The sequence below is a fragment of the Mytilus trossulus genome, chromosome 3 (assembly GCF_036588685.1).
Source record: "Mytilus trossulus isolate FHL-02 chromosome 3, PNRI_Mtr1.1.1.hap1, whole genome shotgun sequence".
Lineage (NCBI taxonomy): Eukaryota > Metazoa > Mollusca > Bivalvia > Mytilida > Mytilidae > Mytilus > Mytilus trossulus.
Window position 1 is genome coordinate 29,861,015 of NC_086375.1, and position 19,820 is coordinate 29,880,834.

The 19,820-nt window shown below is 32.8% G+C and overlaps 2 protein-coding genes across 6 annotated transcripts; one reads left to right on the top strand and one right to left on the bottom strand.

Annotated features, from left to right (window-relative positions):
• Window positions 1-9,631: 9,631 nt before the first annotated feature.
• LOC134711209 (uncharacterized) lies at window positions 9,632-16,774 on the bottom strand. 5 transcript variants are annotated; one of them, XM_063571674.1, is made up of 2 exons: window positions 16,646-16,774; window positions 9,632-11,002 (listed from the first exon to the last, which is right to left on the bottom strand). In XM_063571674.1, the coding sequence occupies exon 2, from the start codon at window positions 10,956-10,958 to the stop codon at window positions 9,834-9,836; it is 1,125 nt and encodes a 374-aa protein (XP_063427744.1). In that variant the 5' UTR covers window positions 10,959-11,002; window positions 16,646-16,774; the 3' UTR covers window positions 9,632-9,833. The 5 variants fall into 5 exon arrangements, with proteins under 5 accessions (XP_063427744.1, XP_063427742.1, XP_063427745.1 ...); XM_063571672.1 differs by lacking the exon at window positions 16,646-16,774 and adding an exon at window positions 16,115-16,253; XM_063571675.1 differs by lacking the exon at window positions 16,646-16,774 and adding an exon at window positions 15,774-15,960.
• On the top strand, window positions 16,272-17,691 carry LOC134711205 (uncharacterized). The gene has a single exon (XM_063571669.1). The coding sequence runs from the start codon at window positions 16,465-16,467 to the stop codon at window positions 17,602-17,604; it is 1,140 nt and encodes a 379-aa protein (XP_063427739.1). The 5' UTR covers window positions 16,272-16,464; the 3' UTR covers window positions 17,605-17,691.
• Window positions 17,692-19,820: the final 2,129 nt, after the last annotated feature.

The following is a 19,820-nucleotide window of genomic DNA, read 5'->3' on the forward strand; positions in this document are numbered from 1 at the left end:
TACTAAAGTACCAACTAGAACACCTCCTGCAGATTTATTGTAAAGACGACTCAACAGTCTGAGAAAAATTAACAGTATGACCTTGGTTGATGCAAAAAAGTAAGGAATGACAGGATTTCGAACCATAAGTTTGGACAAATTAAAAGCAGGATATATTGAGTTGGTATACAAGTACTAAATTATCCCATAAAAAAGATAAACCAAGATTGTTATCAATAATTGATCGATTTGATTATATCTTCGAAATCGTCTACACATGAATCCCGCAATTTTTTGACAATGAACTCTTGTGCAACGAAAGGGTATCAATTCCTGCTCAACTGATGACGCCGTCATGTTTCTCGTGGTAAAATCCTCGTTTTAATGTTATTTTCCCTCCGATTAAATGCTAAAATATAGGTTTGATCGCATCATCCCGATTGTATGAACACGCTATCTTGGCCATTTAGAGACTTCAAAATTTGTTTCGAACCCAATCAAACTTGGGTCAAATGGTCATATTTACCGAGATTATCAGAATATCTTTTTAATTTTTGCAGTGGTTATTAATAATTAATATTGCTCAAACCTAGACTTTAAAAAGGTTATAAAATGTATACATTTTATCATTGGTGAGTAAATTCTAAAATTATTTACTCAATGGAAAGAAAACAGAAAGTATATATATACACAAATATCGACTTAATGTTAGTCATTAACATTTTCATACAAGTATATAAAGTAATCCAATAGTTCATCTTTTCAAATATAGTGTGTCGTTGGCAGATATGTACATTGTGTCTTTTGTAACACAAATTATGAATCAATCTTTACGTTAAAGCAGCTGTTTCTTTTGGTTTATTTATGGGGGGTTTTGTTACAAAATATAAATCTATTAACAATATCGACAGGGCAAAATTGTGCAAAAAATAAAAAAAAATATACAAAATGTAAAAAGTAAAATCACAAAAATACTGACCTTTGAGGAAAATTAATCAATTCGGAAAATCCATAATCACATGGCAAAATCAAATAACAAAACGCATCAAAAACGAATGGACAAGAACTGTCATATTCCTGACTTGGTACAGGCATTTTCAAATGTAGAAAATGGTGGATTAAACCTGGTTCTATAGCGCTAACCCTCTCATTTTAATGACAGTCTCATCAAATTCCGTTATATTTACATTGATGTGTTAAATAAACAACCACAATAAATAAAAAAAGTCAAAATATGGGTACATCGATCAGTCATCATCGTATAACAACTTTAAAAGAAACAATTTAACAGAACACAAAAACATCTACTATCTACGAACACATTGATCTATTTGAGTGTCTGACGTCAGAATTTTTTTTATACGTCACATCGTTCAATGTCCATACACACAATTTTGAAATATACTATGTGACTCCGTAAATAGAAGTAAAAATGCTAGTTATTGATATATGTTTCTTCAAGACAACTTCTTTGAGATTACATTATTCTTTTACAAAATAAAATGAATTAAAGTAAGTCCCCCATCTCATCTTCTTCGCCTTAAAATTTAATGTTTTAATTCCATCTAGACGACTCAACAGACATGCAAATTTGTGTGATCGATTGGTTGGTTGTTCTGGGCTTAATTCCTAGTAGCAAATCTGTGTGACACCATTAAAAAGGAGCAGTTACTATATATAGTAACATTCATTAACTTTGGGATCTTGGATTCTTTTAGTATGAGGATATGAATAGTATTCTCTACATTAAAAATAAACGCTATGATGATCTTGAAAACGCGGGCTGAGGTGAATAAAATATAAATCGTAGCTCGTGATAGGTTGCCTTAATATATCAAAAGAAGTCACTGTATTTCGTTTCTTAAACTAATAGGGTATATTATAGTCTCTGTTTGTTGAACATGTTCTTTTAGACGATAATTAAAATCACCTGACACTACCCTCTGTTATGCGTTATGGGATTTGTTCATTGTTAAAGTCCATACGGTGACAATTATTTGCTGACATCTACGTCTTGTTGTCTCTGTTGGAAATTGGCTCATTGGCAATCATACCATATGTTTCACATATTATACAAGTGAACTGAATTTATTTATATGAGTATCATACATTTGTTTATACCTTATAGATTTACAATGAAATAGAAAATATCAACACAGTTAGCACCCATTATTTCATCGCTACAAATGTTTTTTTGATGATAAACATATATGAGTACTTTTATAAATAACTTAGCAATAAAAAGAACAGAAATATTAATCAAATGTAATATAACTGAAAACAATATATAGTTGGTTCCTTATAACAAATATAATTGCAAAACATAAATTGTTAAAATTCCGCATCTCAAAGTAAAATTATAATGCAATAAATTCAATACTTTTTTTCTTATAATATTGTATTCATACCTAATGAAGGCTAACTGAAGGTATGGGTACCTAACCTTCCCAGACAATGGCAAACGTAGACAGAGACTAGTTCGACCTCATGGACTGTGGCAATCACATCCGTTGATGGGTTGAACCAATTTACTGCTACAGCCATTAGAAATGTCTTGTATAACACCCGGGCATGATAAACCATGAAAGTTATACAGATGATTCAATGGGAAGAATGGAAAGGAAGCCGGATGAGTGTGGTTTTTCTGGTCGAGAATATGGGTAAAAAGAGAGAGAGAGAGAGCGCGCGAGAGATAGTGTGTGAGAGAAAGAGAGAGAGAGAGAGAGAGAGAGTGAGCGATATTGTGTGAGTGAAAGAGAGAGAGAGCGACAGATAGTTGTCGCTAGTGAGTGAAAGAGAGAGAGCGAAAGATAATGTTAGAATGAAAGAGAGAGAGCGAAAGATAATGTGTGAGTGAAAGAGAGAGAGCGAAAGATAATGTTAGAATGAAAGAGAGAGAGCGAAAGATAATGTGTGAGTGAAAGAGAGAGAGCGAAAGATAATGTGAGTGAAAGAGAGAGAGCGAAAGATAATGTGTGAGTGAAAGAGAGAGAGCGAAAAGATAATGTATGAGTGAGAGAGAGCGAAAGATAATGTGTGAGTAAAAGAGACAGAGCGAAAGATAATCTGTGAGTGAAAGAGAGACAGATAGAGTGAAAGAGAGAGAGAGCGACAGATAGTGTGTGAGTGAAAGAGAGAGAGCGATGGATAGTGTGTGAGTGAAAGAGAGAGAGCTAGAGATAGTGCGTGAGTGAAAGAGAGAGAGAGTGAGAGATAATGTGTGAGTGAAAGAGAGAGAGAGAGAGAGAGTGAAAGAGAGACAGATAGAGTGAAAGAGAGAGAGCGACAGATAGTGCGCGAGTGAAAGAGAGAGAGCGACAGATAGTGTGTGAGTGAAAGAGAGAACTCAACAGTGTATGTAGTGTAACAGTGTGTGAGTAGAAGAGAGAGAATTTGTTGCGTGAGTACGGGAGAGAAACAGTGTGCGAGTGAAAGTGAGCAGAGACAGTGACTGAGTGAAGGAGAGAATAGATAATGAGTGAGTGAAAAAGAAAGACCAGTATGTGAGTGAAAGAGTGACAGTGTTTAGTGAAGGAGAGAGAGTGACAGTGTGTGAGTGAAAGAGAGAGGGAGTTGCTTGTGTGAGTAAAAGAAATATATAGTGTGTGAATAAAAGAGAGCAGAGACAATATCTGAGTGAAGAAGAGAAGAGACAATGAATGAGTGAAGTAGAGACATGAGAATGAAAGATCATCATCTCATCCCTGAGACAGTGTATACTAAGGACGGAGAATTTACAGTCTCATCCAACCTCCGTCCTGAATCAGTGTATACGGCGAAATCTGAACGATAACCGTCGAGAGAAAACAATATGAAATGTGCAAAAAGGAAGATTTTGGTATACACCAAGGGCAAACTTTCCAGTTATCCTTCCCTGAAACAAACATGGTATTTCAAAAATCACGGTCTTGCACTTTTTTGTGTGTTATACTTATAAGATCAAGCTCAATCAGACTGTCTGTTCTGTCTGAAAGCGTTAAGCTTCGTATTATTCCTATGTTAACATGACTCATATAATTATAATCATGATTCCATTTCATTCTACGTTCCAGATGGTCTGTTTGTTCCAACATATAAAAGGATTTGTGCATTAGAACTAGTACTTGTGACTAGGTTAATTCAAATAAAATTGAGAATGGAAATGGGGAATGTATCAAAGAGCCAACAACCCGACCATATGTCTTCAATGTAACGAGAAATTCCCGCACCTGGAGGCGTCCTTCAGCTGGCCCCTAAACAAATATATACTAGTTCAGTGATAATGAACGCCATGCTAATTTCCAACTTGTACACAAGAAACTAAAATTAAAATAATACAAGACTAACAAAGACCAGAGGCTCCTGACTTTGGATAGGTGCAAAAATGCGGCGCGGTTAAACATGTTTATGAGATCTCAACCCTCCCCTTATACCTCTAGCCAAAGTAAACGCATAACAATACGTACATTTAAAATTCAATTCAAGAGAAGTCCGAGTCTGATGTCAGAAGATGTAAACAAAGAAAATAAACAAAATGACAATTATACATAAATAACAACAGACTACTAGCAGTTAACTGACATGCCAGCTCCAGACTTAAATTAAACTGATTGAAAGATTATGATTTCATCATATGCATATCAGGCACAACCCTTCCAGTTAGGGGTTTAGTATTATACCATCATAACATATATGAGGAGAACATAACCCGTGTAACGCCAACAACTGGTTTTTTAATAAATGTGCTTAGTTCCGATGCAAAGACCCTATAAGTGAATCAATATTAACGCCAAATATGCAATCTTTAATGACCTGACAACAGTATCGTAACTATATCCCTTCTTAATAAGTTTATTTAATATCAAGATAATACATTTTTTTCAGTTGATGCATTAGGGTTGGTTACTATGCTTAAACATGGACATGTTTCTAGCCCTTTTAAATTTGAGAAATGAAGGATGAGTTCACTCCTGTGGTTAAAAGTCATTTTTCTACCATTCACCAGTGTCGTTAGAACCGGGAGTAGGAGTGGGGACGCATACAATACACATCCTATAACTCATAAAATTATGATAAATTGATCTTCGTAACTATTCGAGGTTTATAGTGTTCTGAAATTTAAAAAAGGCTCTAATTTTAGGATTCCTTACTCAACTCAAACATCAGTGTTTGGTTAGCTCCTATTTTACATAGTAAATACTCAAGATTAGGTTGGATTTTTACTACAATTTCTTTTTATTAATGAAGATCTGCTTGTATTTCCTGAAATGTTTCGTATTATAATTCTCTTAAGCGAGATCGACCATTGAAGAATTTAGTTCTTAATGCCTTTTGGTTTAGATGCTATTAAATGAATGAATTTCCAGAAACACATGTTTAGAGTACATGTTTTTTTTTATGTTTTATTTTCATAGGTTTAGACCACGATTTTTAGAATTAGTTATTTCCCTTTTACTAACAATTCGTTGGTGTACATCATAACGGAGAATGGCAATGTTTCTATAAAAACCTTACTAAGGTACCCTCGAAACCAAAATTACAATGGCAAAGTGCAAAATACACGTGAGCAACAAAATCAAATAGTCAAAACAGAAAAACCCGTTAGGGCCCAATTTTAAATGATGTGTCAAGGATAGAGTTATAAAAACTAGATATAAAAAAGAAGATGTGGTATGATTGTTAATGAGACAACACTCCACAAGAGACAAAATGACACTGAAATTAACAGCGATAGGTCACCGTACGCACGGCCTTCAACAATGAGCAAAGCCTGTCTTTTTTGGTTTTTTATCAATGAACTGTTATCTCTGAAGCATCCATTCGTCGTCTCCTTGAATTGAAACAAACCCAAACATGTACGCTGAGTGTGTTTCTTGTAATTTTGTTATTTTCAATCCACCATATTTAATAAAACATCTTTTTTAGTTCCAGGATGGACATTTATTCATTTTAGATTGCAACTAATTGATAGATGTCTTTCTACATTATTTTGATTTACTTATATGTAAACATGACTCGGTTTACATGTAAGGTGGTACCCAACACTTTCCCTAAAATTAATTTGGCTCGTTTAATTTTCATAAAATTTTGACAAAGTATTTACTTCGACCCTTTTACAAAATTATTAAAAATTCAAAAAATTTGAACCAAGCGTTTTATCAGAAAAATTACACTGGTTATATAGCAGTTTGACAAACACTAATTTTGATCATTGAGAAGCTTTATATTGCCTTCACAATGCAACGTAATTAAAACGTTTAGCTGATATTACAGAGTTATCTCCCTGTAGTGTTAGGTACCACCTTAAAAATTTGAATAATCATAAATTGAAGTTGCGTTCGATGGTGGTGGCTGCATGGTTATATACGAGAGTTTGGATTGGATTTACAGAATTGAAAATCATATACAAGGACGAGGTTCAGAATAAAGGCAAAAAAAAGTTTTAAAAAAAAGACACGTAAAAAAAAAGAATAATGGGGTGCTGAACTATTAAGAGTAGTGAATAATGAGCAAAAAAAATAAACACTGAGAAGCATGGCCTAAAAGATGAAAGAACACAGAAATTGAGAATTCCAACCAAGATCCTAGTATAAGCTGAACAACCAACTGATGCCAACTTGATTCAACTATTGAAGCTGATCACACATAATTGATTCTAGGTGGAAAACTCCAAATATTTCAGTTATATGTATAACCGACTTTAAATAAATCTTTTATGCTTTATATTTTATGATGGACGAATCTGCAATCGACATTCGCTGTTCCGAAAATATCATGTATTCAATTTTTACAAAATCCGAAATTAAACTTTGGACACGTATCTCCTATAAATGTCGGAGCATTGAGTTTAATTGTACTACAGTCCTTAAAACTCATGAATATGATAAATAACAAAAAAACAATAGTTTATTTTATTTCAGAGCACGTTGTGCCGATAATTCGATTTTGACCAAGCTTAACGTTTTAATAAAATTTTGTTATATATATGTACTTTAATTCAGCTTATCTTATAGGCAATTTTATTTAAATTATATTCCCTTTGAAGAAACTGTGAGTAATATACAAGTTATATAACCATTCTAAAAGAAGATTTTATTTCCCAATAACATCTAAAACTCGACATTAATGATAGCACGTGCTTCCCGTCCCGTGAAAATTTCACAATGCATCGGATTGAAACTGCTATTTTATGAATTGAATGCTTCGTTTTGTACAATTTTACGGTTTTTAAAAGCGTTGATCGTGCACACATTTGCATATGAAGTGCTTCCGCTGGGTTTGGGGAATTAACATAATTCATGTTTAACATTTCTAATTTCATTTTATATTTCTAAAACTTTAAGTTGTAATTCAAAATGAAGTCTTCATAAGAGTTTTGACAATAAGGATAAAAAAGAAGATGTGATATGATTGCAATAAGACAACTCTCCACTAGTTGTTAGACTTTGTTTTATGTGCAATTATCCCTTCTTATTTCCCACATTCAATGTTTAGCGGACTTTTTCTGTGCACTTTTAGTTGGTTTTATTTTATTATTACATTAGTATTACTTACATTGATTTTTGTCTTATTTAATAAAAGACTGCCTTACTCTTCAAATAAGTTATTCATAGCAAAATAAGTCATTGACAAATCTTCTACATCAATTCAACATGTGACACACACGTTCAGCTCATTGTTAGTATGTAATGTGTCTTGTAACAGCTGAACCGAAATGGCGTCCATTGTAGTTTGGTCCAGAATTATTGTTATTTTATTAAAATCCATATCCGTGTGCTTGAAGCCTTGGATTTTTATGTTTCACGAAATGGACTATTAAAATTATATCTCACACTAGACATATTTGTTGTCACGTGTTTTGGGGTAACTTTGCATGTATTAGAACAATTTTATTACTTTCATTTTAAGGAAAACAAGCGTGTATACTAAAGAAATTTATCCTGTAGAACTTACTTTGAATAAAGCTAATAATAACAATGACCACTGCCCTTTCCTCGATCTTGATATCTATATCATAAACGGGAAGTTTAATACAAAAATTTATGATAAAAGAGATGATTTTTCATTTCCTATTGTTAATTATCCATTTTTAGATGGTGACGTTCCCTTGTCACCATCTTATGGTGTTTATATATCTCAACTTGTACGATTTGCTTGTGTATGTAACAACGTATTCGATTTTTGCGAGAGAATTTTATATATTACTGAAAAATTATAACATCAGGGTTTTCGATATCACAAACTGGTCAAAACATTTACTAAATTTTATCACCGGTATAAGGAAATAATTCGTAAATATAACTCAACATGCAGACATCTTATACGTTCAGGTATTTCACATCCATTTTTTTATGGAAATATTCTTTATAAAGCACAGAAATGTCAGTATTCTCCTCAGAAACTAACAAAACCTTTAAATAGACTTATTAAAAGGGGATATAGTTACGATACTGTTGTCAGGTCATTAAAGATTGCATATTTTGGCTTTAATATTGATTCACTGATAGGGTCTTTGCATCGGAACTAAACACATTTATTTCTAAAAAAAACAGTTGTTGACATGACACGGGTTATGTTCTTCTCATATATTTTATGATAGTATGATACTAAACCCCTAACGGGAGGGATTGTGCCTGATATTCATATGATGAAGACATAATCTTTCAATTAGTTTAATTGAGGTCTGGAGCTGGCATGTCAGTTAACTGCTAGTAGTCTGTTGTTATTTATGTATTATTGTCATGTCATTTTATTTATTTTCTTTTGTTACATCTTTTGACATCGGACTCGGATTTCTCTTGAACTGAATTTTAATGTGCGTATTGTTATTCTTTTACTTTTCTACATTGGCTAGAGGTATAGGGGAGGGTTGAGATCTCATAAACATGTTTAACCCCGCCGCAATTTTGCGCCAGTCCCAAGTCAGGAGCCTCTGGCCTTTGTTAGTCTTGTATGATTTCAAATTTTAGTTTCTTGTGTATAATTCGGAGTTTAGTATGACGTCCATTATCACTGTACTATTATGCATATTTTTAGGGGCCAGCTGAAGGACACCTACGGGTGCGGGAATTCACGCTACATTGAAGACCAATTGGTTGCCTTCGGCTGTTGTCTGCTCTATGGTCGGGTGGTTGTCGCTTTGACATATTCACCATTTCCTTTCTCAATTTTATTATGGCTTGCCTAGAACAAATCTTAAATGGAACTGACAAAATCAAGACATTTGTCGAATCTAGCCCTGTTTGTCTTATACTCTTCGTATCTCTTTACTAGTTTATTGGCATGTGAAAAAAATATACTAAAACATTTTGCCTAGGAATTGGGAATTGAAAACAGCCAAAGAGTTAGAACACAAATGGGTCTTAAAACACCGGGTTTTTTTCTCGTTCTGGATATGTATATTTTGCCACTTGACGTTAAGCAGCCATTCATCATTATTATCATAAGGATATAAACCCAGTGCTAAATCTAAAGTTACACCTTCCTTTTTATACAAATCTTACTTTAAAAAAAATTTCCACGTTTGTTTTATGCTCTTAAACGTGTTTTTTTGTGTTTTTTAGGGGGTATTGCTTTTTGGGGCTTTCAAACGTTTGGTCCCGATAGCATACGGAAATCGTATCATTGTGGTTTCTTTTAAGTGCCAATAGCTAAAGGAGAAAAAAACACATGCTACATGGACATCGATGAATAATTTTATTAAAACATCGGCTTTGTATATTGTATTGAATTTGTAGTATGACACGATGGTTTGATTAGATCTCATCAACTTAAAAAAAAGTATAGATGTTAGCAAAAATAAAGGATATAAACAAACGTAGAAATGTATGCCATTAGTTTAAGCTTTTGGTTCACTGCACTAAATTATCCCCATCTCACTTACAATAATCGGGTATCACATTACGCTGAATTATTTCCGTTTCGTCACAAAGTGATATAAATGTTTCATATTCCATACATGTTGTGAACCCTCTTTCGTATTTTCTATCAAGGCCTAAACGCAAAATGAGTTCATCATTGTAATTAGGGTCTACACGACCGTGACCTTCAAAATTGCCTCCTTTTGTAGTTTGATGAACGAGTAGCAAAGTTTTAGACACATCAACTGTTAATGGACCGATTGCACGAGCACGTAATACCAACCAATTATCATATGCTCTTCGGCCAATCACTAGGTCAGGAAAACCTGACCAATCAAAATATTTGTTTGTTATAAAATAGTCTTCAGCATTCGTTAAGAACAAACTCCCTCTCGTTTTAGCTGCCTGTTGAATATTGCCATAAGATGCAGCTTCTTTCGGTGTTAAAAATGCCACATTTGTTCTTCTGCCACTAATAAAGATGGGTCTTTTGTTATCTAGTTCATTGTAAACTGTTGATAATGTATCTAATAATGATGAGTCAAAAAGATTGTCACTGTTTGCATATGCATAAAAGGTGGAATTGAAATTTTTCATGACAGTCTGAAACATAGTTTTAAGAATTGGCGCGCCACCTGCTGCGTGTCTTGTCACCGGATATGACGTCCAACCTCGGTCTCGCACATAGGCAGACAAACCACTGTCGTTTGTAAATAAAACCAAATTTACACGAGGCATGAATGTATTCCAGTTTATAACTGTGTTATTGTGAACATGAAATTTATCAGATTCTATTACCCAAGAAGTAAACAATGTCAAAATATTATCCTTTAGTGGCATTCTACCGATTTTCCTAGCATTTTCTATTTGACACTCCCGGATACTATGGGCAACTGATTTTCTGACAATCATATTTACGTCATTTCCTGCCTTTCCCAGGCATTCCTTTGATAGTGAATCAGAAAACTGTAGTTTGCCATTATTATCCATAAAATTCGTAAAAGCACTTAAATATGTCGTAATTGAACATGGTTCTATCCTTTCCGGCGTTTGTGATTTCGTCATGTAGAGGAAATAGAATATAAAATTTAGCATCCCAATAGATGAAAGGCCAATTAATATCTGTATGTTCCAAGCCATGATGCAGTTTTATTCGTACCAATTCACCAAAATCCATTTATTTGCTGAAATAAACCAGTTATAGCAACATTATTTGAATAGTACACCCATTTCAGTGGTAGGAATAACACACGCCAAAACATATAACACATATAAAATGCCTACCGATAAAAATTGCAGTTTCAAATTTTTAAGAAGACGAGGTTAACATATATGTAGGTATAAATACACAGTACAGAATGATCATTCGGTCTTCAATTTGAACGGACAAAAGGTTCAATATGAAGCCGAACAGCTGTTGACAGAGAGGATGCAAGAAAATCGAAAGATGTTAAAACTTTTGTAGTGTTTTGACATTGTGAAGATAAAAATTAACATAACTTTTAAATGTACAAATAGTTTATTGATGGAATTTCATTTACAAAAAAAAGGTTTATTATTTGATCAGTCGTGTAAACAATATGACAGATAGGTTTTCAAGTGTTTCAATGAACCGCCCTTTTATTTGAAATCCTTTTGTGAACGTTTGTCAATCATATTATAAAAAAAGAAGTGATAGATTTGCAAATATCTTTTGTTAATTTTGTCATCTTAAAAAAGAAAACTAAAATTAGAGGGACGCAATGACATTCTTTAAAGAAAATATTGCCGAAAATTCATTGAAATCGAGTTTGTGATTTAAAATGAGCTTCTTGCAGATACCAATAACAACAATACACAAAACAATGTAGAAAGCTAAAGACTGAACAACACGAACCCCAACAAAAACTGGGGTGATCTTATGTGCCGGAAGGGTAACATTCCTTCTCCACATGTGGCACCCGTTGTGTTGCTCGTGTTATTACATTCATTAACATATCGTCGTGTCATATGTTTTCGTATGTCATATGTTTTCGTATCAACCACATTTCGTCGGTTTCGGCTGCATACGCGTACATTGTGGCGTGTTTTTCGGTTTCTATATTTAGAACAACAACACCACTACAACTTGACATATTTAAAACATATTCAACGTCGCTTTTTAAAGACGTTAGAACAAATTAAATAAAACTGACCTATTTAGCCATTTTTATTTAATGTCAAAAATATGCATCACTAGAATAGCTATAGAAAAAATTTCTGAAGGGTTAAAATAAAGTCCAGATATGTTTTTTGCAAGTCAGATACCGGATCTTCAAGACATATGACTGTCATGTGTTTTTGGGCCGTTTTAATTACAAACCAGCGAGTTAAAATTAGTAGGGTTCTTATATAAAATGGTTTTTCAAAATCTAATTATTCAATATTTCATTTATAATTTTTTTGTATACATCCTTGATTCATGAAGATGAAACAGTCTTGACTTTTTATATTTATTCCTAAATTTTGAAAACTGCATTTTATTTTAGAAAAAATAATGTATTTTGTACAAACCAGGTGCCAATCTGAAATTAATCAAAATCTTAAAATTTCAGCACACAATTTACCAACCTAAAACTATTTACTAGTAATTTTTAGTACTGAAAAGTATTTATTTACTTTTTTTATGATTCAAGCGATCATTAGAACCACGACTTTAGAAAATATTAATTTCCGGATTTTGTAGTCATTTCCTGTCCGTGTACTGATCCAATTTTTATTTCATACGAAAACATATGACGCCGTTTTTTTGACATACAAAAATCGCAAAGTAATCGGAAACAGTAAAAAATCGTAGTAAGCATTGAAAAAAAATCTAGATACCTTAAATCAATCTACAGGACATGCTTTTTAAATTTGAGTAAACACCGGAATAAAAACTCAACAGTGAAAACTGTAAGCAGTGAAAATTGTTATTAGTACGAAAACACATTACACGATGATACCTGTCGTTTGAAATCTCTTTTAACATCTTTCATCAATTAAATAAAGTTAGAGTCTTATTGTTTAAAAAAATGGGATATTGTTCTTGAACAGGATATTACTTGATTTAAATCAATTGAATGGAATATTTCCAAAAAACTCATTTTATATATTGCACTTAGCTATAGGAAATAATAATCGAGTATTAGTAATTGTTAAAAAAATAGTTAAAATACTTATTTCAACTGTCTTTTTCTTGGCAGTAAATCAAAGTAAATTTAGGTAGTTATTTCCCTTTGAATTTGCATAATTAGTTGTTTATTGTCATTATCTTTGATCAACTTTATGGGTCAAATAGTTTGGAAAAATTCTCTTCAACATCACGAGGGTTTGTCCATTAAACAATTATATATTGTTTGGCAAAACTGTTGTTCTATATGAATTTCAACATAACATGTGAAATTTTCAGTCGCTCTGAGCTTACTTCAATCTGCTACTAAAACCTCCGGGATTATTCCGTGTTCACTTTATACAATGGAGAATTTGGATGAACCATATTCATGGAATTTGTTTGGTGGTACATTGCACTACAGGGAGATAACTCTGTAAAAATCAGCTGAACGTTTTAATGATAATAGTCTTTACAATGATAAGTTTCTCAATGATAAACATTGGTGCTAGTAAAACTATATATACCCAATGAATATTTTATGATGAAGTTTTGACATTTTTATATTTTTTTCAAAGGGTCAGGGTTAACATTTTGTCAAAATTTTAGGAAAATTAATCGAGCCAAACTTGTTGGGTACCACCTTAACATTATCTTGAAATTTCAAAATTTGTCAAAATTAGAGTGCTACTATCACCATAATTTATACACTGAAATGATCAAGAGCTACATGCAGTTGTTAGCTTCAAATAATTCAGCATATACAATCAGTACGTGTTATTCTTCATATTTGCTATGCCCTATTTATTGAATGTATGTAATTTCTTTGTCAAGACTAAATGCATTGGACCCCCTTTGAAAATTCAAAACAGTGATTTAACCTGCTCGCACCACAACCGATATATCCTTCTCATTTGGTGAGCAGGAGAATAAGACAAACGAAAAGATAAATATACTATTTTCATGAATTATAGCAATATACATGTTAATTTTTCCTTTGATCTTCGAGTATGTCAAATTATGTTGTAGTTGAAGTACATTAACTTGACGTTTTATAAATTTATTGCACCTTTCAATCTCGCCGTAAACCGTTTGTGTAAGAAAAAGCAACGCATAGGAAGCGGCGAGGGGCTAAGAATGGTGCATTCAATGCGATCTCAAAAGTTTGACATTAGACTGGGGTCTGTCACCTTGGACTAAAAAAAAGAAATAACAATGACCATGCGATATTTTCACACATGTTTAAATAAGATGCAGGAGATAGTGTCATTTCCGCATTTACTCCAGGGGACTCTAACCATGCCCCGATCCAGAAAACTAACTTTTACACTTACTTAACCCAAATTAAAACATATTCTATCATGAACCAAAACAATGCAATTGCTTAAACTTTACCAACCTCATAATATTCAAAATGCGTGTACACGAATTCCATATTTTATCTTTAGAGGTGGAAGAAAATATCCTACAAAAACATGTGTTACACCATTGGGTCACTAAGCATTTAGATAGATGAACTAAAGTTGTCATTATTTTTCCTGAAGGAAAATAAATGTAACAGATACTTAAATAGATATGAAACGAAGTTATTTATAAATGTTCTAATTCGGATCGTTTGTGGTCACATGTTTTTAAAGTAACTTGAAGTTTTGAGAATTAAATCCCTAAGGGGATGATCATAACACTTCAAAAGGAGGAAGTTGTATTTTTTTCCTAAAAAAATTATATTCCAATTGTATTGGGGGGGGGGGGGGGGGGGAGAATTGTTACGGTCAAGCAAATTTATTTTTTTAAATTTCGAATCCATATTTTCCCCATACATGTACCTTATAGTGTTTATTCGTACAAAACACACAATCCCTCTTTTTAGGGTTAAATGGTTAATTCTTAAGTTTTATTAATTTGGAGATAGAAATCTTGTATGCATGGTAAAAGTTTCAAGTTCTTCGTGGGTTTAAGTTATGAACAGTTATGCTGTGCAGTTATGGTATCATGCATGCTCAACTTTTATTTTGTGTTTTTTGCCAGTCTAAATTCTAATGCTAGAAAAATGACAAAATGTATATTTTCAATTTGTCAAAACGTAAAATATCAATCATATTAAACACTCTGAAAATACCTTTTGAAATTATATGTAAAATTGTTTTGTTTTCTCAAACTTGTTTGTTTGTTATTAAAGACAAAGAAGATGTGATATGATTCCCAATGGGAGTCAGTGAGGTGCACAGCTATGCTAGGGGGATTTTATTGTCTGAATAAAAAAAAACAATAAAAAAAAACACCAAATTTTATTCTAAAAAATCTATTGAGAAAAAAGAAGAAATGGTTATCATCAGAAAATGCTGCTTCTGGTGCATGGTCAATAAACACTAAATCTAATGATTTAAATTACTACATGTATTATTAACTCACTTTTATATTTCATATTTTCAGTTGTTTTTCTTGTGAATTGTCAATATTCCCAATGTAAAATATAAAAATCACTGCACTGAGTTTGCCTATAATTGGTCCTTTTTTGGAAATACAATTTATCTTATTTCATCTGATCTTATCTAATCTTGCATATAGTCATTACCGGATTGAAGATATAAAATACTAGTATAGCGTTGATTTGATTTGGCTGTGTTTTAGTTTTTGTCTCTTTCCTCCTTTATCTAATATTTTTCCAAATTGAACTTACAAAATAAAGAGGGGGATACGGAGGTGCCATTTCCCAAATTCTTGTTTCTATTAATTTTTCCTTCTTCTCATCCTTTTAACGATATATCCCACATTCCAACCTTTTTCCTCCATATCCTCATTTCAAAAACATCCCCCTACCTCCTAAATAAAGAACATAGACTTACCCTATCAGTCAATTTTTATGTCACTATTCCTTTGTTCAAGTAAAACATTTAAAACTTCCTTTGAAGGTCATTATTAGTAAAACTGATTGACACAGACAAATATAACTGTTTTTTCCTGTTCAAAATGGGAACAAGAAGTAAAGGTGTAACGTGTGTCATAGTCGCTCATGTAAACTACAACAAAACGACAAAACGAAATGTTCCATTGTTAACGATTTAGTGCTAAATATTTATTGATGGTTTAACAAACTCGATAGCAACCTTAATCTTTATTTGAAAACACTCTAACATTATTTATGTTAATATTCATACAGACAAGTAAAAAAAGGATAATAACTTACGTTTATAGAGATAATCAAATAATTTTCCTTTCAAACAGATGAAAACGTCACTTGCAAAATAATAAATGTATCAATTTTAAAGACTGTCGTCTGGTTAAAGACCTGTAATGTGTACCTGCTCTAAGGGCAAAAGAACACGTTATTTTGCCTTCGGCATAAAATGCATGTTCATATTATTTATAAGCTGTGATGGTATCAATACACACAACCTGCAGTCATTTTACGATATTGTCCATTTGATGGTTTTTTATTTACCTCAAAAGATTTAGCTGCTAGCCTTGTTGTTTTGTAAGCAAAATAATACTTACAAAAAAAATGCGTAAAGTTGGACTACTTGCAACACTGACACGATGGAGAAATTCATAACGATATTTTCATTTCTTGTCGTATTTAATATGTTAATGATGATCATGTCGTACGTTTACATTCGTAAAAGTCAGGACAGATTGTTCTGTTCTGTGAGCGATTTCCTGTCGTCTGCGAAATTATTCCTTGATCATAATGGTGCAAGAACATTTAAAAATATTTTACCGAATAACTGTGATGTAGAATCCACCAGTCTTGCTCTTCATATTCAAAAATTGGAAAAGGCATTCCATTCGACAGTCAATGAGTGCAGGCGTCGTCATATTTTTTCCCGCCAGATGGAATATGCAGAAGATTATCCTGTGCTTACATTATTCACAACATGGGAACCGTCACCAGGAAAGTCTTTCGTTCACAATTGTACACTTAGAAACTGGAGTTCTTTTATACCAAAGGTAAATTTAGTTCTATTCACAAATAATTCAAATTTGAAAAAAGAGGCTTTACAATACGGCTGGTCTGTGCTACCGATTATTCACCACGTTGAAGGGGTACCGGTGTTAAAGCACATGTTTCAAACTGTCATCTCAACTTTCAATTCTACGTACTATGGCTTTAGTAATAGTGATATTTTATTTATTGACAACCTCTTAGATTCTTTACATACTGTAAATCGTGAATACAGAGACAAAAATGTGTTTTTAACTGGCAGAAGAACTAATATTCCACATTTATCTTTAAAAGAAGTGGTTTCTTATGACAATATTCGAAAGGCAGCGTCAGAGAGAGGACAACTTTTCGTTGTAGCATCTGAAGACTATTTCATAACAACCTCCAGATTTCCTTGGAAAACGATTCCTGACTTTGTAATTGGTAGACCTGCCTATGATAATTGGCTAGTTGGTTTTGCGCGTTGTCATTTTTATACTGTTATTGACATTACTAGTACCGTTCTTGCCTGCCATCAGACAACAAAAGCTGGAAATAAGGAGGGATCAAAACACAAGACATTGACATCTTACAATCATGAGCTACTTGTCAGGCTTGGTCTGAGCACGAATTATGGTGCAGGTTTTGTTATCTGTCCTGAAAAGAAAACATATTATAATTTATGTGGCGATATAGAGGTTATGGATAGACCTATCAATTCTTTCCCAAAATATTGTTCATGCAAGTCGTGGTGATGAAAGTGCTGTTTTTCTAGGAAAGATAACTCTAATTTATGTAATTGTATTGTAAAATGGAGTAAATTAAAGCTTCTGCTGAGTGACCGTGTGCAATAGTTACGTTTCTTTCTACTTCATTGACGAATTCAAAGGGTCGGAGAGGGTATTGGTTAAAACTTGTAAAGTTGAGAATTTCTTTTTTATAAACATTAATAGTTTTTGTTAAATATATAATTTCCTATCAATATTCTAAATTATGATATCACATGATATTTCTTGAATCGTTGAAGAAGATAATTTCTTTTGAACATCAGTTTTTGTTAGTTGTCTAATTTCTTATTTATTATACATTACTAGTACACTGTTATTTCTTGAACCTTTGAAGTAGAGAATTTCGCTTAAACATCAGTTTTTCAACTGTCATATACAAGATGTATAGTTCTCTAATTTACATTGTATATAAGAAAGATATTTGCGGACTAAATTAGTTTACAGTACGCTACATGGTTTTATAATTGATAATGATGACACAGTATGACATATATATGTCATTTCTACACACACACCCACTCATTTATATGATAGTATGTGCATTCACGTATACAATTTTGAATTGTTCCAAGTGGAATTATCTCCCCTTTGAAACTAGGTTTTACCAATTGTTTTCTCGTGCAAATAGCCGAGTACCATGTCAAAAATGTGACCAGTCATTTATGTGTTCAAGTAGTTTATATTATTTTTGTGAAATATAAAATTGTTAATGAAAATGGGGAATGTGTCAGAGAGACAACAACCCGACCAAACGGTCACCAATTGGCCATGGTCTTCAATGTAACGAGAAACTCACGCATCCGGAGGCGTGCTCAGTTGGCCCCTAAACAAAAATATATACTAGTGTAGTGATAATGGACGCCATACTAAACTCCAAAATATACACAAGAAACTAAAATTAAAAATCATACAAGACTAACAAAGGCCAGAGGCTCCTGACTTGGGACAGGCGCAAAAATGCGGCGGGGTGAAACATGTTTTTGAGATCTCAAACCCCACTCTTTACCTCTAACCAATGTAGAAAAAACAAACACACAACAATACCAATAAAACTCAGTTCAAAAGACAGCTTTTTGTTAGTTCATTTGAAATTAACTTGAAAGTTCAATACATTAACGGGTATATTTATAAACAATTAATGAACCAATTTGCCTAGCACTTACACTGCTGCCAACATATATTTTTTATTAGAAAGTAACGGCATTATCAGAAGAATAGATCTAGAGTGTATAGTACTTCAGAAGAAGGAGAGAATTGATAAATATACCGTCTTTATAGCAATTATACTTTTTAGAACCTTAGTTGTATTAGAAAGTTAAAAATCTAGTTCTAACGTACAACATGTACTAAAATATATAATGGAAAAGAACAATTGTCCATTCTTAAAATAAGTTTCTCGTAGCTCTTTATCAAATGATTCTGGCAAAAGAACTCATCACACTATAACTCTGATGCGTCCGTAGCGCTTCTCTAGATTTTTCTTAAACGGGTAAAGGGAACGCTTAAAAAAATATGAAAAAACAAGGATTTTGCATTATTGATTATTTGGGAAGATATATGACCAACAGGTGCCTAAAAGGAGAAGAAAATCTATCTTTGGTCAACACATATAATGTATCTACATCTCATTTTCCTCTTCACATTAAATATTGATAAAATCAGTCAAAATTTACAATTACAATGACCACTCTAAAAGAATTATGAGTGATAATCACATAAAACACACAGCTGTCTCACAGTTATGCACTTGTCTCAGAAGTTATTTTTTCTACCTACTTTAATATAACACTGCAGATAGTGTCTATAAAATAACACAAAGAAAATATTCTATAATATAAAAAAAAAAGATGTGGTATGATTGCCAATGAGACAACTATCCACAAAAGACAAAAATGACACATACATTAACAACTATAGATCACCGTACGGCCTTCAAAAATGAGCAAAGCCCATACCGCATAGTCTGCTATAAAAGGCCCCGATAAGACAATGTAAAACAATTCAAACGAGAAAACTAACGGCCTTATTTATGTAAAAAATTAACGAAAAACAAATATGTAACACATAAACAAACGACAACCACTGAATTACAGGCTTCTGACTTGGGACAAGCACATACATAAATAATGTAGCGGGGTTAAACATATTAGCGGGATCCTAACCCTCCCCCTAACCTGGGACAG